Here is a 27,796-nt window from a genome sequence, read left to right on the forward strand (position 1 = left end):
AGAGAAGGAAATAACTGTGCAAAGAATTGATATTGTAATTAGAGATTGAATTTATGTCTGCAGATTCCAGTATCCATGAGCAGGTTTGGTTAAGGGTGGTAAGGTCACCTGGAGAACATTGTTTCGAAGGCAGGTCCAGAGTGGTGACAACTGTTTGCTGAGAGCCAGGGAGCAGCATGGTGACGTGAGGACTTGGGAATAACTGGCTGTATTAGCTGGTGCAGCTGCAAGTGGGGGTGATGTGGTTGCGCTCCGTCCTTTCCCAAGGTATCTGGACTTGGTGGCTAAGATGCTTTGGAATCACAATCTATATTACTGTCCACTTCTGTTTGAAATTGGAATTAATCGCGATCCCATGAGAAGTTATACATGCCAGAAAGGGAGTTCCTCTCTTATTTAGCCACGTCAGTGCAAGAATTATTAAATACCAGCGGGAGTTACTTCCCTGTTATAAAGTTTTTGGTTTATCTAAACTGTATGCTAAAATATCTAGTCCTTTGCAACCGCATTAGTAAAAAATCAGGAAATATGTCATGCAATCAAATGGATGTTGTAATCTGATCCTTATACGTTTAAACTGACCTACAAGACCAATCAATAGTAATGGGAATGACAGACCCTCGCCTACTGCCAGTGTTGTGGTTGAAATACGAGGAACTGTATCAGAATTGTCTCAAAAGTACAGGCAAGGAATTGATGATTTCCTGTCAAAGGTTTGCAGTACTATGTTAGCATCTAGAACATTGCAAGAGTGATTGTGTACTTGGTATGGTTGGCATCAAAATTATGAATCGGTAGATATGTGAACAGAATGAGAAAAACGGCAAGAATGGTATATCTACCACATACTGAGACAAATATAATACAGTATATACCATAGGGCCTAAAAGAAGCTCCCTCCATTCCATGGTTGAATTTGTACTTCAAAACTGTTAGCATGTAAGACAAAAAATATTTCTTGAACTGTAGCTGCATGAGTAGGAGTAATGGATTCATTACTCTTAGCACTAGTCATGTATACACATCCTGTAAACTAACTCGTTCAAGTGATTTCAATAAAAAATCGTTGAATGTATCCATTTAACTAACAAACCTACTTTACATCTTCCTGTACTTACGCAAATAACAGAAAAATTGAGAGGCAGTAATTTAAAACTAATTCTTGAAGTTACAGAACATTAGGATCTCCCAAGGCCTGTGTTAGCTAAGTTATCTGCTAATCAACATAGTTCATCGTAGACTTTCGGTTAACCTGTTATGAGAATTCAATGAAGGCTGCATAAAGTACCAGAGAAAGGCAATTGCTAACGATACATTTAACATCATAGACACAGGTAAGCAATCTTTTTCGGAAAGATTTAAGACTCGTGTATACACATACACTTAAAACTGAGCAACACAGATGAGTGGCTTGTCTTGTGCTCACCTGGCTTCCACTGGTGGATCAGATACCAGCCGACACACTTCGACCAAATCTTCAGGCTGGCTATGCATTGCATCTGCCCAGCCCTGCGTGGCCATCACACTCACCAAGTGGGCCTTAATGTAGGCGACGGCGGCCTGCTTCAGGCTGTCAGCAGAGTGCCTAATCGCGAGGACAGCGGTGGCCGCCGCAGTCTCGATGGACAGCTGTGCGGCCACCTGCTGCTCACACTCTGCCTTCAGGACGGACACTCCGTATCTGTCAGCGGCGGCCAGCAGCTGGTGGGCCATGCCGGGCAGCTGGGGCGCCTGCAGGGTGTAGAGGTAGCCCAGCAGCTCTTGCAGTACCGGACCCTCCACGTCAGGGACTGCGAGCTGGCCGCTGCTGGCCTCCGGCGTGCCGTGGCGGAACATGGCGGCAATCACGGGGCTCCTGGCGGCCAGGATGGCCCTGTGCGCCACTAGTCGGGTGTCGCCGGCCACCAGAGTCACCACGGCGCCGTCCCCAGCGTCCAGCAGGGCGCCCAAGCTCACCTCCTGCACTGCTTCCATTGTGGACGATTCTGAAACACGGAGAAACTTAGAAGAGCTTTGCCCTTACACAAAACGCTCTACTTGGAACAGGTTAATGAAATTGGCAAACTACTGGGACGGTTTCTGACTAGAAATGGAAGAAAATTGTCCCCATGAATAGAGGTCTGCAAATGTGTCGTTGTCATGATAGCTGTCGCTGATGACTGGCACTTCGTCTGACCATGTGCCGTGTGTTCCTTGTGTTTGGGCCGTGTGATTGACTCAGCGTACTATAAGCAGCAGAATGGTCTGATATTCATGTCAAGAACAAGCCAACATGGTGTTTGTGCATCACCAAGAAATTGTAGGTGGCCGAGGGGCCGCACAGTTATACCAAAACGAGTACCCTCATAGACACCCAACACATCACTCAACGTTTGGATCCCATTTTGGGCGTTTGTGTGATCACGAGTCCTTTTAGACTGACAAACATGCAGGGAGATAGCGGACTGTGCATACAACAAATCTGGAGGGCCTAAGATATACTGTCCCTCGACCATTTTCATCTGATTGCCTGTATACAAACACCATATCGGCTTCCTCTCGGCATGAATACCTTATTATTTTGTTCCCTGCAGAAGGCTCTGTAATGTTGTGGGTTGTGTGAAGTTGGAGCCATATGGGACCCCTGATACATCTTCATACGACTCTGACCGGTGACACATACGTAAATATCTGTCTGACTACCTGCATCAATTCATGTCCTCTTTGCCTTCTGACTGACTTGGGCAATTACAGCAGGCCAATGCGATACACCACACATCCACAATTGCTACACAGCAGCTCCAGGAACACTCTTGTGAATTTAAACACTTCTGCTGGTCACCACACTCCCCAGACAAGAACACTATTGAGCATATGTGGGATGCATTGCAATGTGCTGTTCAGAAGATATCTCCAGCCCCTCGCACTCTTACGGATTTATGGACAGCCTTGCAGGATTCGTGGCGACATTTCCCTCCAGCAGTACTTTAGAGATTAGTCGGGTCCATGCCACCTCATATTGTGGAGCAGAGCATGGTCATGGGGGCCATTTACGATATTAGGCAGGAGTACCAGTTTGTTTGCCTCTCCTGAAGTCTTTTGGCTTTAATAAAGTTCACCCTACATATTCTGTGAGATACAGGTGGATTGTATCAAGCAATAGTTGGTAAATGATATTCATTGTATGTCGGTTGCAACAATATGATATGAATGCTGTGTCTGACTGAAGCCAAAGGTGGACAGCAGTCGCATAGCTATTAAAGGTCTAAGCAGACGTGCCCTGGATCCCCCAAGCTGAAGGGTCCCTAGGCATCCATGAACGATGTTCGAAAAAGCTATGTAATATCTGAGCTGAGTCAAGCGTTTTCGACTCCCAACTTTATGGACCCTGATTAAGAAACGTCATGAGGTGAAAACACAACAATATCTCCCACCTACATAACATAAACATAAGAGGACGTATTGCTTGTGCGCTAAGACTGGACCCTGGCGTCGATCGGGTGTTCTCGTTTGAATTCGAAGTTGCCGTGGGTGCCAATCTTTGTGAACTAACAGTGGGTGATGCAGAATAACGAGGAATTTGTTTCGGACTACAGTGTGCGATCACGTTCGGATATGATGTCCTTACTGTGTATTTTTAAGGAACATTGTTGCTGCCGTACTTCATTTCTAATGGCGAGATCTATAAATACTGCACGCGAAATTGCAGGCCCTGCAAAGCAACGACCTTTTCACCCCACGTCTGCGCAGGTCTTGATCCACATGGTGCCAGAATCCTCCGCATCATCGAGGGGCCACGTCTTAGCAGGCAAGTAATAATAGGGCATTAAGCACGGCAACTGAACAGTTTGTGTAGGGAATTCCACTAAGCGAATGATCCGTAATCACAGATCCCAATCAAGTATTGTAAACAGATGCACTCTGAATTTGATAAAAGAAGAACAGGAAACGTTGATTTTGGTCTTGGATGGTTTTAGCGGATTGTGGTAGTGATCGGTTCGTCATCAGTGTGGTAACAGCTCCAGTGGCGACCTGCAGGGCTGTTTCGATCAGATGCAGATATCGAGGGCGTTGAAAGATTATTGGATGAGTTAATGACGGTAAGTACTGCCCTCAGTGGCTTCATTTTCTTTATCTGCTCTTTCTCTCAACTGACATATGCTTTTCAACTGGCAGTTAAACGGTGGGTTTGCGAAGTTTTAAAGTATTTTAATTCATTGTCTTAAAATCAGTTAGCAGTTACTGTTTTGTTGTTTCTCTGTCGGTCGTCGTTTCTATAAATTGTCTTCAGCTGTTCACATAACTATCAGTTAGCAGGTGCAGCTGGCCAGTCAGTGCAAATGTGCCGGCAATATCTGTGCTGTTGTGAGATTGTTTCCGGTTTTATGGGCGACGTAGGAGCACGTATTATCTCATCATAATGTTACATAAGCGTACTTGAGTGTACTGTAATTCTGATAAATCAGAAGTAGTAGGAAGGCGATTTAGAAGGAAAATATTAGGAACACAAAAGTCAGTAGAAAGTTGGAAATATGAAGTAATGCTGAAATATATCTAAATGCTGCCAATATTTAACGTATTACTCTCGGAAATTTGTAATATGACATTAACACTAAGTGTTATGAACCTGTTCTGGTCAAAACATTAAATTAAAGGGAAAGAGAAGGGACGTGAAGAAATTTATGTTGTAATGTCTCGTAGAAAAAAAGCCAAAACTACTACCGTCTGGTTCCTGGCTGACGTAAAAAGTCGCTGACCCTGCGCTAACCCAGTGTGGCATATCTTTCGCATTCTACGTTCCTTGACCAAAATTGACAAATCATTTACTCATCCTTCTACCAGTAGTTCCGCCCCAATCATTTTTGTAGATTGTCACTTAATGTGGTGTGTGCCCAGAAGTCAAATGAAGACGATCCGATAACAATTGCATTTAATAATACCGCCAGCCACGAAGACGTCACCGATCATGTCGATAGAATCTGCACGGCATACAAAACAGCGAAAGAACCGTCGACCTATACACTCTTCGAAAAGCTAAATAAAGCTTCCCATGATTTGGGAAATTCACGAACAAAACGTCTAATTCCTGACATGGGACCGTTATAGTTTTCAGGACCATTTCCTAAAGAACCCCATCAGAACAATAGGTGTTATCCATATCGCACTATGTTTCAATTTCCAAGTATGAACCTATTAGTTGGTTTTGGCTGTTTAAGCCCTAATTCTTGATTATACTTACTGTCAACTTTGTTGGTTGTTACCCTTGCAAAGGAATAATGTATGGTTTACAGGTAAACAGGACAAACGGTACTGGAAGTGCTCACCAGAGAGAATTAAAGGACACAGTTTCTCAAGTGGCCAATGGAAGCATGTGCTATGTGTAAATGTTGGAACATAATAATATTAATGAGAAGGAAGCTGAAAATGAAATTCGTAAAGAAGCATCATTTTGGAAAATCTCATCAGGTTATTAAAAATCAAACTGACTCTAACAAGGAATTCATTCGCTTTGAGAGGACTTCGAGAGAACTTATGTCAAGAGGAAGAATACAACAGCAACACAAAACGAAGTGATCGATGCTTAGGGAACGAACCTCTAAATAAGTTGCTACAACAAATTAGAGCATCACCGATTTCGCCATCGTAATGGACACTACACTGGATGCACCGAAGATGGATCAGCTACGCATTGTACTCAGATATGCAGTACTAACCAGATCAGAAAATGGATAAACAGTGGATACAGAAGTAAAAGAATTATTTCTAGGTCTTTATGCAGTCATCAAAAATGACGCGGCATATTTAGAAAAGCAGGTGACAAAATTATTTCTTGTTGACAAAAATATTGATGTTAAAAGTGTTTGGGACGAGGTTACGATGGGACCAGCGTGACGAGTGGTATTTATAATGGTTTACAAAAGCAGATTAAGAATACTCAGCAAAATGCTGAGTATGTACATTGCGCTAAGCATAATTCGAATTTAGTGATAAATGTTGCCGTTAACAGTTGTGGGGAAATCCATTTTTCGCAACAGTGCAAAACTTCTGTACATTTTTTGGGGATAACACTGAGTGTTGGGATCTACTGTCTAAATTCACTGGCACATCAGAAAACACTCTGAAAAAATTAAATCTGACCAAATTGTCTAGTGGAGTTAATACGCTATCTCCAATAAAATTTCTTTTTTTAATATAATGAAGGAATTGTCAAAAACAGTTCCGGTAAAGACGACCGTAGCGAAGCACGATAGTATTAAAACAAAAATACTAAGTTTCGAGTCCGTATCCCTCTGTGAATTCATTCACAAAATATTGAATGACATAAATTAAGCTTCCAAAATTTTACAAAAAAGCGACATCGATTTGGATGAGGCAAGTAGAGCTTTAGCAGATGTTACAACAAAATTAATATTTTTTTTAAATGATTTTGAATTACTCAAGTGCAAAGACAGTGAAACTGCAAAAGGTGTGAAACAGATCCGAATTTTCACGAAAAACTGCAAAAGAAAGTTGGAAACCATTTCAATGAACGAGCTTCTGAGCACTGATTTCGAAACAGGGATGAAATATTTAAAGTTATTATTTTCATAAATGCACTGGAACAATAGCATCTCAGTTAAATACACGGTTTACTTGTATGAGTGCAGTCTGTTAAATATTTAATTTCCTGGCACCATCATTTACCCTCACTGTAGATGAAACAACTTCTTTACAAAAATGTGACCTGTACATATTTTAATATAATAGGTCTCCTATTTATCTTCTATTTATTAACACATATCGCTTTGTTCTACCTAAATTTACTCCGACTTGGACTGTTAACCAATTATATAAGAAAATTATAGCTGATACGGAATGCGAAAAGCGTCATTACGAAAGTGATTACCGCAGTTTTATTATTTTGCTCAATACCTGTCTCCTGTGCAATAGTCAAAAGATCATCCAGAAAACTGAAAATAATCGAAGCTCATTTAAGGAATTGTGTGGGTCTAGCTCGACTCCGACCTTTTGGACTCATAGTAATCTGAAACAAGGCCGCATCAACTATAGATTTAACGGTGCTTCTTTGTCATTTTGCAACAACTAACGCCTGAAAAAGACTGTAAAATAAATTGTTAAAATAGAATTGATTACTTCGTTTTATAATCTACCTACATTATCAGCTATAATCTACTACAGCCACAAAAACATGGGCCCTACCTCCGACGCTATTGCCGCAAAGTTTCCGCGAACTGGCATACTGAATGGCACACCCCGAGTACGCCAAATAAACTCCATGTTATCAAGGCGACAACGAATGTGGGGCAATCATCCATGCGAGCCATTCGCAGTGACTCTGTCCCCCTTGGCCGGCTCTGCATTGGCCACAGGTGTCCACCACACGGTCGCCTCCTTCGCTGCGAGCACCCACCACAGCGTCGCTGTGGCCCCCACATGACTGTCGTCAACATGTAGTTGGAGTGCCCTTCCCAGCTGCCTACCTATGGTGTTGGGCGAAAATGCCTCAAGGCTGATTTAGTTATACGTTTTATTCGTGAGGGGCTTTTATCATGCAGTCTAAGGGTGGGTGTCTGGCCTTCTCTCCCATGCCTCCATCCTCCCTCCACTTTATCCCTTCGTAACTCTTTCCTTGCATTTTGTTTGCCTTGGTGTTCGTCTTCTCCCTGCGTGTGTTCATCTCACCTTGTCTTCTAGGCTGGCGATTTTAGTGTGTTGCCGAGTGGCTGGCTCATCCTTTGCTATTCTTGTGATCAGCCAGCCCAGGCCATCTGCTATATGATTTTATTTGCTTCGTCTACATTTTTTAAGTGTACGTTTTCCCCTTGGTTCGCTTCTTTCGTTTGCTCTTTCCGTGTGGTTCCCCATTACTTGTATGTCCTTTCACTTTCCCAAAACTTAATATTTTTTAATTGTATTACCTTGGGACTTGTTTGCTTGAGGAAAAAGAGACTGATGACCATGTAGTTTGGTCAATTTACATCCCAAATCAACCAACCGACCATGTATGGTGCCCTGAACATATGTTGTACACATTTCCAGAGCACTATCTCTTCCATTTTTTAACGTAACGTTTTCTGCCATTTCCCATTTTTACCATGTGAGCAGCTCCTTGTGCAATCATCCCTAGCTCCCCAGTTTTGGTAACTGGATAAAATCATATTTCTTCTTTTAATAGTACATATTATGCTGTTATTGCAATGCTACATAGATAAGTAGAGGCTTTCTGTTAGGAAAAAAAGAGAGGGAAACGTCAGATCTGTTCCACATTTAGTTCCAGTCATCCAGATGTTATTGGTCCTTGTAGGCGAGAACGTTGTCTGAGTTTGCAGCTGACGGTTTCTGCTAAACCAGTTAATACGCTGAGAAAAATAGCATCATCTTATACCTCTTTGTGAAGCACATAAGATTTTATTTTCTACTGAGTTTTCGGTGTGCATATAATATACACGGGTCAATGGCAACGCCTTTGCTGCAATGGTAACACAGGTTCCCGTTGGGTTACCGAAGTTAAGCACTGTCGGGCTTGTCTAACACTTGGATGGGTGACCACCCAGGTCTGGCAAATGTTGCTGGTAATCGGGAAGCACTCAGCCCTTTTGAGGGCAGCTGAGGAGCTGCTTGGCGGAGAACTACCGGCACCGGTCACGGAAACTGACAACGGCCAGGAGAGCGATGTGCTGACCACGTGCCGCTCATTATCGCTGTTTGCGACACTTGCATGGAGTGAAAGTTGTACGGAGAGGGAATGTGTTGACATTTGCACGGATCCGAAGACACTGCAGGGTGTTCGGGAAGAAGGGGTACGCCAGTCTGCCCTCCACTACCTCCAACGTCTTATGAGGAGGACCAGAGCCCATTTATTTCATCGAGTTCCCAATGTCTGCAATAGTTGGTGGTGTGTGTGGCTTCCTCCCAACGTTCAGTACTGCAGCTGACCTCTGACTGGGAAGTAGTGTTCCGTGCTTTAGTGCTAGCATAATGGAGCTCACTGAGACGAACATATGGAAACTTTTGGTGATTTATAACAGGCATCGGCATACAGTGTACTATCCCAAGAAACAAGAAGTGACTTACTGGCGTTGTATGAACATTAAAAACAATAAATGCAAAATAAGATTATCCACAAAGACTTACACAATATTAGGGAAAGGTAGCCATGTTTGTATTCCAGGTGAAACAGCAAATAACGTGGTAAAAATTTTTGTCAGCGTAAAGAAGAGGGCAAAACAAACAGACGTTGCTCTTTCGTCAGTTTACCTAGAACTGTGGCACCAGTTCAGGAGCAGAGATTCAGGAAGAGTAGTCTTCCAAGAAAGAAATTTACTGATGAATGATAGTAACAATCTGTGTGGGCGGTCAACGAATACAAAGTCTATTCTCCGAAAACGCAGGAAAATGACAGACAATCAAGTCCATACTTTCTCTCTCCGTTGCAAGATTAGTAAACCAGCATGAAACTCGTAAAGACAAAATAAATTATCATAAAAAAGTGACCGGTCGCAGTTTTGCAACCCTTCAACATACGTCAAAACTAATTTCTAGTAAGACTTGACCACAACAGGCCTGTTGAGAATGCGGCTAGGCGAGGAAGGGCGTTCACGCTTGCTGGCCGCGTGGGCTGTGAGCGCTCGCCGTAGAGTGGGACTGCGAGACGCCGTTACGTGCCGCAGCACGGCCCACTGGCAGCGCAGGAGGAGAGCGAATACTGTGCTCCCACCAGAGGAGTACAGAGTACAGTGATGTTCGGTGTAGCCTTAAATATGAACACACAGTTTGTACGGCGCGGTGCTTACGCGCTCACTCCACTCAAAAATTTAATTTCTCTTCCACTTTCCCGTTAGCAAGCGAATTTTAAAATGGTGTGTATTATGTGTAGTTATAGTAACACGTACCGAGCGGGGTGGCGCAGTGGTTAGACACTGGGCTCGCATTCGGGAGGACGACGGTTCAATCCCGCGTCCGGCCATCCTGATTTAGGTTTTCCGTGATTTCCCTAAATCACTCCAGGCAAATGCCGGGATGGTTCCTCTCAAAGGGCACGGCCGACTTCCTTCCCCGTCCTTCCCTAATCTGATGAGACCGATGACCACGCTGTCTGGTCTCCTTCCCCAAAACCAACCAACCAACTATAGTAACACGTATGTTTTGAAGTACACAGTTTCATTGGTATTTGAGTCCTCAACTTTCAATATAATTTGAGTGGTGTTCTTGAAAAAACAACTTTTGTTACTAACATCACAATTTTGACACGCTGGATTTTGAAGGTACATTCACGAGACATAGTCCAACGGTTCTGTGCATTCATGAGAAATATTAATAATTTGCTTTCAGCGTTTATATCAAATTTCAGTTTTAAATTTTCTTTAATTATCGACCCATAAATATGATGATGGAATAGGCAAATTACATTTTCTATGATATAACTGCACAGAAGTATGCATTAAGTATGCATTTAATTATCGACCCATAAATATGATGATGGAATAGGCAAATTACATTTTCTATGATATAAATGCACAGAAGTATGCGTACACGGCAAGACTACTTATCGGAAAAAATTTCGTTCAGGTTGGTGAATATTAAAAATAAAAAAGTTGGCACTCAGCTTACAAAAAACAAAAAAATCTGTTTTACAATTTTCTCAAGAAATAATGTTTTCTACATGACTCATACCCACATAAAATTCACCGGCCGCATAACGGTTTCCCTTTTTGCCTTTTTGATGATATGTGACTTCTTGTCGTAATTTCAACGTCAGGGTAACCTTTGCCTGGAATTTTGTGAATAAAAATTTACTCACAGTCTTCTCGAGAAGATGCAGTGCTAGCGATATCTGGTTGTAAGCTAATGCCAATTTCTTTCAAGTTTACTTACTTATCAGGACTTCAATGTATTCCCTAAATTTATATTTACTCAGTCAGTAGGCAAAGTAACTGATTTACAATGACTGGGTGGCAATTGTTTCACTTCAGATTTCCTGCAAATCTTGCAACTTATTTTTCCGTGTCTGAGTTATGCCAAGGCCGAAGTAAAAATCGTTCTCTGGGATGGTGATACAATTCAGAAATTATTTTTGGCATCTTTCGGTGTGCCGCAGCCCTTTACACAATGAATATTTCAAACAATTGTCATACGTCCTTGAAATTCGGATACAGCAAAACAGTTTTGGGATTTAAGAGTAAATTCTTCAGAGGTGTGAGTGGTCATTAAATTTTTCTAAATCAAATTGAAGTTGTAGGCTGAATTCTTCCTTAAAACGGAGAGTAGCTGTTTTTAAAGGAAGGAAAGCTAGAATGATGGTTGGGTTAGGAACTTCAAAGTGGTCAAAGACATCAGTGTCTACGTATCAATGTAGGGTGCCTAATCTACATGTTTATTACATGCGACAGTGTCATGAAAAGTTAATCTTTTATTAAGACGCTTCAAAACTCTGAACACGTCGGAAGAATTCGGCATACAAGCACATTAAAACAGATTTCAGTGCAAAACAGTATGGACACTTGGAAGGCAAACAGCGAGAAGCAGAAGTGCAGGAACTAGGAAGAAAGAAGCGGTTCTAAGCAGTATGTCTGAAGAACGTGCATATGGCAGCAGAGAAAGAACGTCTCAATCATTTGCCCAACACTTTTACTATGAAAATACATTTTTGTTTTCAGGAGGAACACTCAGCGAGTGAATCTGCAGTTACATCAAGTCACCATGCTCCATTTGGAGTTGCAAAGGATAGCGCAGTTTCTCTGATTTTGAGGTTGTGTTATGACTGGGTGTTGTGTGATGTCCTTAGGTTAGTTATGTTTAAGTAGTTCTCAGTTCTAGGGGACTGATGACCATAGATGTTAAGTACCATAGTGCTCAAAGCCATTTTAACCATTTTTGAGGTTGTGTTGGGAGTGTGGTGACTCTGCATGACGTTAGGGTGAGTAATTTCAAAGCAAAAGTGGTCCCCTTGAGTGCTGTTTACCCATAGTGATTGTTTACAACATTACCAATCCGTAGTAATGATTATGTCGCTGTGTAGGCTTACATGTACGTGCTGCTTGTTTACACGATAAAGAGAACGAAATGCAGTCACAGGAGCTCACTGTCAGACTTCAGCTGACGAGCTTGTCTCCGATTTGCATTACTAGAAAAGTCGTAAGAGACATTGGATCCTTTAGTGAACAGCAAAATAAGTATTAGCCATTGACTTTGTGTGTTTATCTTTAACGTGGCAATAAAATTGTAACGAAATATGAATTTGTCAATTGAAATTCCGTCCTAAGTCGCGAGTCACCGTAAGGCTACAATAGTCGTAGGAAATATTATTTACTAGCTTGGCTGTACCTGTTCTTTACATCATCAAGATATATATATATATATATATATATATACATATATATATATATATATATATATATATATATATATATATATATATATATTGCGGTAAGCGATTGCTCACTGGCGTTGTGTGAGCGCGAGTCAGATAGCACAAGCAGCCATACTGAACTGCTGGACTTGTTGAGAGCGCCTTAATTTACCCGTGAGAAGCCGATTAGGTAGGCAAGAGTCCCAGGCACTGTGCAAGTGTAGCTCCGTGCAAGTGTTCCAACCCCACCGTCCCGTATCGAGGTCAGGCGATGCCTAAGGGCTGAGGAAGACAGGGCGGCTGGTCGGTACCGTTGGGCCTGCAAGGCCTCTTCCGACGGTGTTTGTTTGTTTGTATAATGTACTCGGCTGTATAAGTCGCTAGTTGTATCATGTATGCACATGCCTGAGAAGATTTTCTGTGAATAACCAATGTAAGAAGAGGTGCAGCACCACACATACGTTCGTAATGGGAGAGTACCTGTGTCTGCTGTTTGGCGGATATCGCGTGTGGCAGAGAGTAACGGCGTGCGGCCGCTACTTGTGCAGGCGCTGACCTCTCGGCTGCTCCGCCTCCCTCAGCTCGCCGCTCACTGCCGCAGAAGGACGTAGAGCGCCGCAGTACTCGGCTGCTATCACCTGTGTGGCGAATTCCGATAACGGGGACTCGTGTATCAGCTTATCTCTTACTGGGAGTGCTGATTGCCAGATGCGCCATTTGTAGATAAATCTCGCTGAACTTCAAGGCAGACCCGCAACAGATTAAGTAGCCCGTCTTTCTCCTTTTGCGTAAGAACGTGTAATTTTTGTATCGCAGTACGTTCAGTGTCTTCAACATTTTCAAATAATGTTATTGCTGATCCATCTGTCAAAGTCGTAGGGCAGGTCTTGTTATTAGGAGTGTCTGAAGGCTGTCAGTGTACCTTTCTCTGCGAGAATCGAACTGTCTTTGAATACAAGAATAATGTTTGAAGCACATGTGACGTCACTGCGATCCTGACCTAAAGGTGAATTCCACTTCGCGTCTCACAACAGCTGGGTATCAGACGAAGAGGAGAGGTCACATTTCGCCAGATATTACATACTTTACTTTAAAATCAAATACGATTATTAGAAAAATTGTATTATCTGAGCGATATGGTGCGAGAGTTTTACGAGGAAACGGATATACTGTAGTTACACTTCGAACAATTTAAAATTTGCCGCTCGAAATATTCTAAGAACAAAATTGAAAATGCCAGCTGTGGCACCCCATGTTTGTCAGTTCCGTTACAAAACCAGAGACGCAGGTTGTGGCGTAGAAATATGAACGGGACGAGTCACGGAGCTCGACCTCTGGAACGTCGCAACTCGCCACTGCGACTGCACGCTGCACTCCGCCTCTGGCTGCGGTGGTCGTGAGGCGGAGTCCTCCTCCTCTGCAGCGCAGTTGGGGGTCCAGAGTGTGTGGGGCTGACTGGGGGAGCAGGTGGGGCACGGGCAGAGCCACTCAGCCGGCGCTGCCTCAGCCCACCACAGGGGGCGCCGCTGGTCCCAGCTGCGTCCAGTGTGGGGGGCAGCCAGGGACACCCAGGCGTCCCGAGAACCTCCTGTAGCGGAGAAGAGAGAGCGGGACGTGGAAACTGGAAACTGTCCTGTGGCCGAGATTTTGTGTCGTGGGCCACGCCTGAGCACGAGTGCCGAAGCCCTCAGCCTCGCTTCACATTACCCCCACCACCACGCAATGCCGTCTGAGCGTCAGGATAGGATAGAGACGAAAGCAGCGAAAGCGCCCCACTTAGAAAGTAGTGCAGTACTTGGTTTTATACTTCATAATTCTCAAAACCGCAGGCGTCAACCAAAACAAATTTTCAGAATTATTTCATTATTTTTAGCGAGGTGAATACATAATATAATTTTTATCTGGAACAAAATGTTGGCATGTAGAATTTCAGTCGCCACATAATCCTGACTTATGTAGGTTCATAACCGAAAAAAGTTCTCTTACATAAATATCTCGATCGAAATATTGTCGTGCCTTTACAGTCTCATTACGGACGCTGGACCTGAAGAAAGCAATGTACATGTCTTGGGCACTTTTACCCTAAAAAGATTTGTAATTAAAACTGGAATTATCATGCAGATCAATCAGCCACATCTCCACGTGGACTGTGGCGCTTTCTACTGAAATAGCTCGGAAACAGATGTTACATTGAAAGTATCCTCAAAATATCTTTAAAACTATCCTTGTAATTCGATCAAGGCCACAATGAATCCTTGAAGCATCGAGTTCACTTTAACGCCAGTGACTGTAGTGCCCTGGACTGCCTCTGTCAGAATTTTTCCCTTCTGTAACGCGATTTTTTTTTAATGATACCCCATCAAATGCCTTGTAGTGTATTATTGTGGACAGTCTGCAGTCAAGTCCACTTAAAATATAGAATCTGCAAACAACTGCAGAGGGTCCAATTTTCGGTCCAGCTTTCCTTTTTCCTTCATAAATTCAACGATAGTGAGTTTTAACTACAAAAATCGTTCGAGCCATGCCTCTTGACTTGGTAAACGTACTTTCCAGTGATATACAAAGTTCCATATTCTTTATTCAGGTCCACTGACAACTGTTTCAACTCACAATGCGTGTGACTTCAGAAATGTTACCATTCTTCAAGTGCTCCAGGCCTGAAAATTTAATGAAAATTTCTCATTTGTGTACAGGACAATGGATTCCATTTGTGGATCGATTTCATTTTTCGCTCTTTCATTGACAACTAAATCCTTAAATTCTTTCCGCATGGTTGTTTCGTAACAAATATGTAGCACCTGATGTGATTCTTGAAGTTTTCCAGGTTTATTGAATGTTCGATGAGATTTCGAGATTGCAGCCGGATCATGTTGACTTCTTGCCACGATATTTTGGCTGGCAATCGTCCAGCCATCTCTGGGTGAGGGTCCGTCACTTTAGACTGCAAGTTCCCGGAGTCAACTTTATAGCAAAAAGCACGCGCGAAAACGAATGCCCATTGGCCTCCGTCACAGGAGCGTCCTGTTGTGTTGGCTTACGGTAGACAGAATGCCCTAAGGTTCCTCTTATGGATTCTTTGTCGCTCGTCAGCAATAAGTTCACGGCCAACATAACAGCGCCTTTCCATCGCGTCCTATCCTCAACCTACTTTTTATTTAACAACGAATATTTTGAGCAGACTGACGGCGTTGCCATGGGCAGTCCTCTCTCGGCTTTGGGAGACTTTGAGGAAAGGGCACTAGACTTGGCAGAACTTAAACCGAAAGTTTTCAGGCGATATGTGGGTGAGATTTTTGTAGTGTGGCCCCATGGTGAAGAGAAATTGTCACGGTTCTTGCAACATCTGAATGTAATCCACAAAAACATCCAGTTTACGATGGAAATAGAGAAGGATGTTTGCTTGCCCTTTCTGGACGTCTTAGTTACTAAGAGAGTGGGTGGGTCATTAGAGCATTCTGTCTACCGTAATCCAACACATACGGACCTTTACCTGCAAGCGTTCGTGCACCGGTATCTTATTGTTTCTGATGGAGACAGCCTTACAAAGGAGCTGGAACATTTAGAGACGGTGTTCAGAGGTAATGGTTACTCTCCACATCAAATTAGAGCAGCGCTAAGAAGGAAGAAACGTGACCACCTACAAAATCAAGAAGATAAGGAGCTGTTCAAGTCCAGGGCGTTCCTTCCATACGTAGGCAACCTTTCATCTAAATTAGGCACGATTCTAAGTAAACATCAAGTTAAGGTAATCTTCCGGCCACCGGCGAAGATTAGTGCCCTTCTCGGTTCAGTAAAGGACGATCTAGGTCTGCGGAAGGCCGGGATCTATAAAATTCCTTGCCAGTGTGGCAAATCTTACATTGGTCAGACGACACGCACAGAACACGAAACGTACGTTCAACACGAACGCCACACTCGCCTATCACAGCCCAGTAAGTCGGCCATAGCTGAGCACTGTATTACCACAGGACACGCTATGGATTTTTTCTGCCACGAAAATCTTGGTCCCAGCGACAACTTTCTGGAATTCATTAATTAAAGAATATGTGGAGATACGCCTAGAGCAAAATCTTATAAATCGTGATGGCGGTTTTTAACTGGACAAGGCTTGGGACCCGGTGATTCCTCTAATTTCCTCTGAGAGAAGACACGTCTGGCGACATCTGACGTCTGTTTTTAGTGACTCGGGCGGGCATCCCGACAAGGGCGGCCATGTAGTTTCCACCTTCACGCATGCGCCTGCGCGCCACAAATAGAACAGTAGCTCCAGAGGGCGCGGATTTCGATAGAGGACGCTCCTGTGACGGACGCTAATGTGCATGCGTTTTCACGCCTGCGTTTTGCTATAAAGTTGAGTCCGGGAACCTGCAGTCTCCAGCGACGGATCCTCACCTGAAGGCTGGACGATTGGCAGCCGAAATATCGTGCCAAGAAGTCAACATGATCCAGCTGCAATCCCGAAATCTCATCGAACATATGTAGCACCTGTCACTTATGTAAATTCAGACTTCTCATCTCTCATTTTTCTTGCAAACAGCCACTGTATATCTGAACACCCTTCATGCAACGGAAAGGCAGAGATGGTTAAACAGCGCTTACAGCATGATTCTGCCGAACTGAAGAGACTTGTGCCGACCGATAAATGCCGCCTAGCAGTGCAGAATGAAACGTCGCGCTGTCCTGGGTATTTGGAGAAGTACCGAGCAAATCCGTGTGACAGGCCGAACCTTGGCTCACACGTGGCCCACATACACTGCACACGTGAGGTTTGGCACGCCGCGGCCAGCCATGGCCTTGATAAAGGCTTCCAGGTGAGGGATTGTAGATGTCAGCACACATCATACTCAGCTGTTTAATGAAGTGTACCGCGTGCCGCTCGGTTACTCTGTGTGGCAGCGAGTCTGCGGTTTATCGACTGCTTTGGACACTGAAAACTTACCATAATGAAGTTCCAAATAAACATGGTTAAGAGATACTTCAGTGAAGACGACGTAAATATTGAAACAGTGTAAGATTTTCAAAACTAATATATTCAGTTACAAGTCATATATTTGCAACTTTAAGAGGACATTGAAAATCTCTAAGCATTGCGAAGTGTGAAGAATTGAGACTACTCGGACTTGAAAGAATTGTTATGTCAACATCTCCCACTTCAATGGAAACTAAGACACTACTGACTTAGGTAAAATTTTCGCTGAGAAATCAAAATATAGAACATTGAAATTAAAGAAATAATTGATTTTGGAAATTTGTATTCATAATTTAGTGAAGGATCACGACTCTGACTACTGGATAGAAGTTGTGATGCGATACTGGCAGTTTAAATGAAACCTTCCACTTTTATTTTCCACTGAACATCGTAGACATTAATTATATAAGAGGTCCACGACAAAACTAAGTAAATAGCTTGACCATCTCAAGTACTGTTGCTGTAATTTAGAAATGTTAATCATGTACATTCCTCTCTAGAAGAAGGAATGACTAGTCTGCGATTGTGATATTGGTTCGAATTAACCACCTGCTTCACATCCCCGTAATGATCTACTGTCTGCCGATGATAAAACTGGTAAATAGGCAGTGTTTGAGATATACGCGGTGTCCAGAAAGTAAGTTCTCATGCTCGAAAAAAAAATCATCACTAAGCAATATATATTTATATAAGAATACTTTCAGATTCATTAGTTAATTGTCAACGTAGTCATCACCATTAATTAGACGTTTTCATAAGGGTGCACCACCAGTTGAAAACTCAGGTCATAGGATTCAGCTGCAAACATCCGGAGCCACGGAGTCACTCCAGTCTGCACCTCAACTTCGTTGTGTTGGAGGAGATAAAAGTCGTTAGTTGTGTGATCGGAACTGTAGGGTGGATGGTCGAAGATCTGCCATCCAAAGTCATACAACACATTTCATGTAACGTCGGCACATCCTTAGTTCCTCTTGTCAACATCGCATGTCTCTTGTTCTGCATCACCCTCCTCAGATTTTTCAATGACTGACAATTTCGATCAAGATTTAAGGTTTCCCTCGCGGTAAAAACTCGCACAGAAGGACACCACACCGATCCCAGAAGACAGTGCACAGGGTTTTTTAAGAGACTGTTTCTGGTAATTTGGTCTTCTCAGGTGAATCACTATGCTGTCAATGCATGTATTCTTGTATTGTTTCTGGTGTGGCATGGGATACGCACATTTCATTTTTAGCTAGTCCGCCTCCTTAGCTGCGTGGTAAAATGTTTGCCTCCACTGCACTGTGCCCACGTTTCGATTCCCGGTGGGGTTGGAAATTTTCTCCACTCTGCGACTTGGTGTTGTGTTCCCCTCATCAATATTCCATCCTCATCACCGGCCGCAAGTCGCCCAATGGGGCGCCGACTTGCATTTGGCGTTCGAACTTCTCCGCATAGAGGCTTCCTGTCCAACGATGCCATACCATCATTTCATTTCTATCTCCAGTGACAACGTGGTTGAGACAAGTCATCCTTATCTGCGTACCGCTGAGGCAATATCAACGGTACTGCCAGACGTTTGGTTTTGTGTTTGTGTGTCAGTTGCCTTGACAGCGTCATCCACACTACGAAAACCAAGCCAGTGGGTGAGAATTTCGTGCAACAGGGAGCGAGACGTTCGGGGAATTGACGAGAGTGTTCAGAAAAACTGAAGCGCCGGTTCTGCAAGATTCCTTGCCGCACACATTTCCAGGAGGACGTGGCCAGCCACCGACCACTGAGGTCTTCTTCGTGAATACTGGTTCGTCCTTAAGCGAATTGTGTGGATCATCTTCTGAGCATACTCTCGCTCATAATGTCGTGTCTGCACACTTGACAGAACTAGCGATGAATCTCTGTAGGACTGTGCTTCCCAGTTGGCGAAAATCGGATAACTGCACGAACCTCGAAGTTGGTGGGAGACAGCGTTACGGCAACCATTTTATCCTAGCACTGTGCTGTATCCACTTCCGTCACAAGACCACGACTGCACTGCATTATTCCCACACACCTCCTTTCTACTCCCGCGACTGCGCATCCCTATCACACGAATCAAGCCAACCCTGGACGTGATAGGAACTTACCTCCTGCATCTTGTACCATTGCTTATAGTGGAGGGAGTCCCAGGTTGAATCCCACTATGTCCACGTCTTCTCTTCTTGTTATTTTTCCCGTTTCTTCCCGTTTTGTGTGTGAGACATATCAACTTAAAACGACTAACAGTGACACATTCATTACTACACTTATTTTACGATTTCTTGAGCTTCACAATTCTTAGTTTTCATTGGATTTTAATTTGTTTATTCTGCTCTTCCAGCCTCGTTTACTAAAAACAAGAACTAAAGACCATAGCAGATTTCAAAAACATAGGAATTAAATGTCTACAGGGTGTGGCTAATATGAACTCGAAGTCATATCATTGCGACGTGATGGATCTACTTAGACGTATTTCAGATACTTGGTAGATGGCCTGATAAAGCTAGCTGGCGCCGCTAGACTTGATTACTACTGTCAGCTCACGCGAATCTAAAAATGACACTGTGCAACGATTTCCTTTGTTGATAAAGAATCTCAGTTACAGATACGTTGGTGGTTTCTGAGGTTCTCTTACTTTTCAGAACTTTCTCCATTGTTATATTGGTAACTGACGTTGCATCTTCTTTCTCTCTAGACAGCAAATATGCACCGTGGTACTTTAACAGATGTTAAGGAATTACAGACCTTGGCTGTGAACGTGTATTGATTCAAATTAATGAGAATTTAAAAGGTGTTTTTATGAAACTAAGATAAGTATTTCAAGTAACAGCGTGGTAGTAGCAATTCAGTAAGATGAGTCGCAATATTTCCCTCAGTACTAGGTCTGAAATGCCTGATAAGGCTCCTTCTATTAAATGTGTTTGTGCTTTCCATGCGGACTCTTTGGTTTTTATCAAAGAATGCCCTGTCGTTCCTGTCTCGAGTGTCAATGCGATCAGCGCCTCCCTTTCCATATCCACATCTACAATCCGTGAGTCGCTTACGGTGTGGGGCGGAGGGTAATTCTGCTACCACTATGATTTCCTCCTTTGCCCTCAGTCCCCTCGCCTGCTCCATCCGCGAACGTTGTGTAGACAGAATGGCTTCCTTTAAGAGCTCTGATGTCCCTGATGTTATGGTCGTGCTGAGTTACATGTGGGAGGAAGTGATAGATTCCCCGTCACTTCTTTGATCACGCGCTCTCGGACTTCCAACAGGAGCCCTCTCCATGGTGCAAAGCGCCTGTCTCGTAGCGACAGTCACTGCTGTTTGCTGAGAATGTCTGTAAGGTTCTCGGGGAGAGTAACCACTGCTAAACGCGCCACTCTTCATCGTATCTTCGCCGCCTCTCCCGCTCATCCTTCCACATGACTCTGGTACGCGGGGGTCGGTGTTCTGCTGTCAGGCAGAGGCTGCACAGCTCGTTACGACTGTTACAGCCGAGGATGGCGCTCTGTGTGTTCGCGTGAGCCGATACAAACACTAGTTTGTTGGCTATAAGCTTTCTTCGAGATTTCCGCTGATCAGCAGTTCATCCCACGAGCATTATCCAATTCTTGACTGAAAAGTGTTTATCTATACAATTTATTATTAAAGGCGAGATAAAAAGTGTAACAGAGGGAATTCTGGCATTTATTTTAGTAGTGGAAAGTAATTAAAGAGAAACAGCAAACTTTCAATGGACTTGCAGAGCTAGAAAAACCGTCTGAGAGCGTACAGTCGATACCTAAGGAAATATAGGTTCAGGGTGACTATCATTGGACTGTATGAAACAAAATCGTCATAACTTCTGGACGGTTTGCGTTAGGACGTTGGAACTGCACGATTGGCAGCGGGGCATGATGGGAATTAGCATGCGCATGCATAGTTAGGTTTAGCAACGAAGCCCACCTCATTTGGCTGGTTTCGTCAATAACAAAAACTGACGCATTTGATGACTGAGAATCCATATTGTCTCACAGATCGTTTATGTAAGTCGAGATAACTGGGGATCCTTCTGTATTGTCTTGCGACCCACACATATTGGGACTCACGTTTCTGTTGAGCTATCGCTCTTTGTTATTTTGTAGCCTACGAGGTCTGGTAAAAAGTTTCCAGTATACACTCCTGGAAATTGAAATAAGAACACCGTGAATTCATTGTCCCAGGAAGGGGAAACTTTATTGACACATTCCTGGGGTCAGATACATCACATGATCACACTGACAGAACCACAGGCACATAGACACAGGCAACAGAGCATGCACAATGTCGGCACTAGTACAGTGTATATCCACCTTTCGCAGCAATGCAGGCTGCTATTCTCCCATGGAGAAGATCGTAGAGATGCTGGATGTAGTCCTGTGGAACGGCTTGCCATGCCATTTCCACCTGGCGCCTCAGTTGGACCAGCGTTCGTGCTGGACGTGCAGACCGCGTGAGACGACGCTTCATCCAGTCCCAAACATGCTCAATGGGGGACATATCCGGAGATCTTGCTGGCCAGGGTAGTTGACTTACACCTTCTAGAGCACGTTGGGTGGCACGGGATACATGCGGACGTGCATTGTCCTGTTGGAACAGCAAGTTCCCTTGCCGGTCTAGGAATGGTAGAACGATGGGTTCGATGACGGTTTGGATGTACCGTGCACTACTCAGTGTCCCCTCGACGATCACCAGTGGTGTACGGCCAGTGTAGGAGATCGCTCCCCACACCATGATGCCGGGTGTTGGCCCTGTGTGCCTCGGTCGTATGCAGTCCTGGTTGTGGCGCTCACCTGCACGGCGCCAAACACGCATACGACCATCATTGGCACCAAGGCAGAAGCGACTCTCATCGCTGAAGACGACACGTCTCCATTCGTCCCTCCATTCACGCCTGTCGTGACACCACTGGAGGCGGGCTGCACGATGTTGGGGCGTGAGCGGAAGACGGCCTAACGGTGTGCGGGACCGTAGCCCAGCTTCATGGAGACGGTTGCGAATGGTCCTCGCCGATACCCCAGGAGCAAAGGAGCAACAGTGTCCCTAATTTGCTGGGTGCGGTCCCCTACGGCACTGCGTAGGATCCTACGGTCTTGGCGTGCATCCGTGCGTCGCTGCGGTCCGGTCCCAGGTCGATGGGCACGTGCACCTTCCGCCGACCACTGGCGACAACATCGATGTACTGTGGAGACCTCACGCCCCACGTGTTGAGCAATTCGGCGGTACGTCCACCCAGCCTCCCGCATGCCCACTATACGCCCTCGCTCAAAGTCCGTCAACTGCACATACGGTTCACGTCCACGCTGTCGCCGCATGCTACCAGTGTTAAAGACTGCGATGGAGCTCCGTATGCCACGGCAAACTGGCTGACACTGACGGCGGCGGTGCACAAATGCTGCGCAGCTAGCGCCATTCGACGGCCAACACCGCGGTTCCTGGTGTGTCCGCTGTGCCGTGCGTGTGATCATTGCTTGTACAGCCCTCTCGCAGTGTCCGGAGCAAGTATGGTGGGTCTGACACACCGGTGTCAATGTGTTCTTTTTTCCATTTCCAGGAGTGTATTTTTCATTTCGCGCCTTTGGGGTGTAGGTACGAATTGGATTGGCATCCCTGCAGACGCCTGTGTTACCTGTGTAACTGCCGGAAGTTTCATTGCTGTATGCCCATTAGTTACGTTTTAGTGCTGTAGTGAGCAGAAAGTTTCATCACGCAGTGTGTGTACTTCGAGATGGCGGAGTTAGAGGAGCAACGCGTCTGCATGACATTCTGCTGAAACGCAAGGAAACCTTTACTGCGACACACCAAATGATGCAGCAAGAGCATGGTGATGAGTAGTTAAGCCGTATTCCGTGTTGCGAATGGTTCACACGCTTTAAAAATGGCCTGACTGAAGTTCATTTGACCCTCGTTCAGGACGCCCTTCGACGGCTACAGACGACCCTCATGTCAGGAAACGAACGAAATTGTTCGTGGAAATAGAAGACTGACTGAGAGATTGCTCAAGAATGTAACATTTCAGCAGGATCATTTCATGAAAGCCTGACGCACAGCATCTTGGAATGCTTCGTGTTGCCGCCAAGATTGTCCCACGGCTCATGAGTCAAGACAAGAAAGATATTCACCTTGCAACCTGTGAAGGGATTTTTCTATTGCACAAATGAGAACGAGATGTTCTTTAAGAGAATCATAGCTGTTGATGTCACGTGGGTTTACGTTTATGATCTTGAGACCAAAGCTCGATCATCGGAATGGGTCGGGAAAAGTTCTCCAAGACCAAAGAAAGCTCGTCAGGTGAGGTCAGATGTCAAAGCTAAGCTGACAGTTTTCTACCAGTTTAAAGGATTAGTTCCTTATGCATTCGTTCCACAGGGAGAAACTGTTAATCTATGGTACTATTGGGACGTGTTGCGACGCCTGTGAGAAAGCGTGATAAAGAAACGGCCTGGAATGTGACGAGACAGTTCATGGCTCTTGCACTATGACAACGCACCCACAAGTTCATCCCTGTTGGTGGGTGACTGTTGCAGAAAAAACCAAATCACCGTGTTGCTTCATCTTCCATACTCTCCAGACCTGAACACTACGGACTGTTTTTTATTTCTGAAGCAGAAAATCCCATTGAAAGTACGAAGATTTGCAACGATAGGCGAGATAAAAGACAATTAGCATACTGTAAGGGGCGTACCAAGAGTGCTTGTGGAAGCGAAAACAGCGTTGGGAGCGATGTATCATTTGTGAAGGAAACTATTTCGAAGGAGACCATGCACAATGAGTAAAAAATAAGACTAAATTTTTTGTTGTTGTGAATGTTCCCGAGTTTTCTGGATAGACCTAGTATAGCTTCAATGAAGTATTTTATTGAGATCGTACGAATCTTCAAAGATACTCCGTACGATCGTGCTGTGGTTATTACTTAACGTAAAGCTATAATTTGGAATACCTTTAAGTAATCTAGGAAGATGGAGTCCTCCTGTTCATCAGTTTCTACGATTTGTGTGTCTGGTCTGAGTGAAAAGTTTTCTGGATTCCCCGCTGTTGCTGTTTCACCGAACAAGAGCTCGCAGTGGTAAGATAGTGGAAGCTTATTCAGGAGGACGTCGGTTGAAATCACCGTTAGACGACCACAATTAAGGTTCTCCTTAGTTTCCCAAAATCGGTTATGACAGACACTCTCTCGTTGGCTGTGACGGAGTGAGAAGAGGAGACATCAATTTATGTGCACGATGGAATTTATCCGAGGCGAATAACACCGCCGTTTCCTTTCCCCATTCCGGGTTTGTAGTCTGAATGTAATGAATGACCTCAACATCGATGGAACATTAGAACCTGAATCTTCCTGTTCCGAAGGTACGAGTGCAGCTCCCAGGAAATTTGAGAGACTCTGGCATCACAGCACAGTTCTCCAGAAGAGCAGCCCCCCTCCCGCCCCCCCCCCCCCTTTTAGGCTGCGGTCACAGTGGCTCCGATATCGGTGGATTCCACCAACGACCGACGTCGGCCAGCGACGGCCGATCTTTTCCAGTCAGCACGCCATTACGTGCGTAGTCACACTATAGCCGATCATATCTTCCGAACGTACAGACATCGGCCGATAATCGTTGAAATTCAAATCTTTTGATTTTCTTCAGTCACATTGATCTACGTTCTCGCACCCGGAACTGATAAGTCTGGTCCAACAAAGAGTGACTTTGCGGCATCCTGAGAATGGAAAAATCGTAATTGGCATATAGTTAGGAACGTATCGTCTGAAATCGCAGGTTTATTCGAAACCAAAAATAACTAAATTCTGTATTGGAAATTTTAGACAGGGATCGTAACCTCCAAGATTAATTTGTTTAAGTGAAATGGGTGGTGTATTTTATATGCTAGGTACTAGGTCTCTTTTGTGGTAGGTTGTTATTAGTTATCCAGAAATTATTATTACTGTTTGCTGGCTTTTCATGCACGTGGGATAGTGATTCTCTTACTATGAAGTGGTTTGCAAATGTGGTATATAGTATGTATTTCCACTTATAAGTGCTTTAAAGGTTATGCTACACTTGGTGCTTGTCTTTCACTTGTGTGGAAATGGCAGTCATTGAAGGTTAACTGACGTAATTCTGTACAACTTTAAATAAATACAGCGAAACAGAGTGTTTACAACTCGCTTTTTAAAGTCACCACGAACTATCTCGATTATGTAGCAGAACGTTCCTCTCGTCGTGTCATATATTCGTAAAACCTGTCTCGTTATACCGATAACTGAGGACAGAATGTGTAGTACTCGCCACGTTCCTTAAGAGACAGGAAAGCTGATTCACGTTGCTTCGGCGTCTGTTTAATAGGAAAAGCCGCTAGGTTGCATTCGTATCCAAACAAAGAGGCGTCGAGGTATTAATCCCACAGTAAGAAGTTAAAATCTAGCCCTACCTCATACACACTTTTAGATTCTAACCTAACCTAACCTTCTCGACCCTATCCAAAACTGACGGAGATCGGACGCACAATGACCCCGCTGTCGGCCGATGTTATCGGGCGACCTCTGGCGACGGCGCCTGACGACCGTTGTCGGTTCCTCTGTGACCACAGCTCGTCTTTCTCGACGCCCCCGCCCCCCTCTCCTAGCCCAGCAACCGCACAGCTCGGAACTATGTAGAGAAGCATTCGCTGCTTTCAAAGCACGCACGCGACGGGAAATATCTCGATGGATTTCGAAAGAGTGGAATTCCCATAAGGCCGAGTCACATACCTGCTTACAGCTTATCTGAAAAGTGTTTACTGCGGTGGAGCAATGGCATCCTACTGACGTTCGCAGATGAAACGTTCATGACTTGACACTATGGACATATAAAATGGAAGGGGGAAGGGGTGAAGCCTTTCAGGAGGTCCGACAACAACGATTATAACGCAACTCATATCTTATAACTCGGATATGGATATATTTATTGGGCAAGGCTTTGGTGGCGCTGCAGTGATCAGCGGCTGGTTGGGCTGGTATGAGACTATGATTTTTCTTTGTCAAAGTTGATTTCTCAAACATTTATGTCAAACTAATTTGATGGTTTAGTAGGGAACTTTGTCAAAACTCACTTGCCGTCAAATAAACACATTCGAACTTCTGACATTCGAAGCCCTGATACGTAGAACGTTATACTATCGTTGATTGTGCAAATTTTTCTCATGATCACTTTTCCCTTGGCAGTCCCTGGTCATTGTGAAACATTTCAGTATATTTTTCAGTGTTGTCGAATGCTCCTGAACACCCTCGAATGTTCTGGGAGGTTCTCGAATAGTCTCGAATATTCAGAAATGTTGTAGAAATTTCTAGAGGGCGTACTTCCCAACCCTTAAATCTTCAAAAGTACGCCCTTCAGGTAAAAATGGAAACCTTCTCCATTGATGTGATGACACCATGTAGCCCCCCGTTCAACCCGGAACTCGTTCCTGTGCACTTACTTTTATAGTATGTAATATTGATTACTAATCTTTCCCTATAGCTTAAGGCTATTTATCTCAGAATGTCGAACATCTTACACCATTTGAAATTGTCAAAAGCTTTTCCCACATCGACATAACCTATGAATGTGTCTTGATTTTTCTTCTGTCTTGCTTTCATTATCAACCGCATAGTCAAATCGGCCGCACTGGTGCCCTTACCTTTTCTGAAGGCAAACTGATCGTCATTAAACACATTCCATTCTTCTGCATATAATACTTGTCAGCAACTTGGTTCCATGCGCTTTTAGGCTGATTGTACGATAATTTTCACACTTCCCAGCTCTTCCAGTCTTCGGAATTCTTTGGATGATGGCTGTCTATATGTGTGGTGGTATATCTCCAGACCACATATATTCTACACACCAAAGAGATTAGTTGTTTAGTTCCCATGTCCCTCTGTGATTATAGAAATTCTGATAGAATGTTGTCTATTCCATCTGTCTTATTTGACCAAAAGTCTTCCGACGCTCAGATTCTAATACTGGATCTCCTATCGTTCTTATGTCGACGCCTGTTAACTTCTTCTATCAAATCATCAAACCAGTCCTCCTCCTCATAGAGTTCCTCAGCGTCCTCTTTCTACCTATATGCTATCTCTTCTGCAGTTAACAGTGGAATTCCCATAGCACTCTTAACGTTACGTCCCTAGCTTTTAAGTCCACAGAAGCTTCCTTTGAGTTTTCTCAATGATGAGTCACCCATTCTGACAATCATTTCTTTCATTTCTTTTAAGATTTCTTCAAATTTCTCTTGCAGCCTTTTCACATTAGTTTCTATGCACTTCCTGTTTACTTTATTCCTGAGTCACTTGTAGTTCTCTATTGCTGAATCATCCTGAATATTGTTGTGTTTTTTGCTCCTTTCATCGATCAACTGAAACATTTCTTCTGTTACCCATGGTTACTGGGCAACGGCCTTGCCGCAGTGGATACACCGGTTCCCGTGAGATCACCGAAGTTAAGCGCTGTCGGACGTGGTCGGCACTCGCATGGGTGACCATCCGGGCCTGCCATGCGCTGTTGCCC

General features: G+C 44.2%; 1 protein-coding gene and 1 pseudogene across 1 annotated transcript; one reads left to right on the plus strand and one right to left on the minus strand.

Annotated features, from left to right (window-relative positions):
- Positions 1 to 1,565: 1,565 nt before the first annotated feature.
- On the minus strand, positions 1,566 to 19,418 carry LOC126108329 (uncharacterized). Its single transcript, XM_049913546.1, has 5 exons — positions 19,400 to 19,418; positions 13,651 to 13,916; positions 12,885 to 12,966; positions 1,653 to 1,985; positions 1,566 to 1,570 (listed from the first exon to the last, which is right to left on the minus strand). Exons 1-5 carry the CDS (start codon positions 19,416 to 19,418, stop codon positions 1,566 to 1,568), a joined length of 705 nt encoding a protein of 234 aa, XP_049769503.1.
- An 8,259-nt stretch (positions 19,419 to 27,677) lies between these two features.
- LOC126109064 (5S ribosomal RNA) lies at positions 27,678 to 27,796 on the plus strand (annotated as a pseudogene).

This window comes from Schistocerca cancellata, chromosome 11 (genome assembly GCF_023864275.1).
Source record: "Schistocerca cancellata isolate TAMUIC-IGC-003103 chromosome 11, iqSchCanc2.1, whole genome shotgun sequence".
Classification (NCBI taxonomy): domain Eukaryota; kingdom Metazoa; phylum Arthropoda; class Insecta; order Orthoptera; family Acrididae; genus Schistocerca; species Schistocerca cancellata.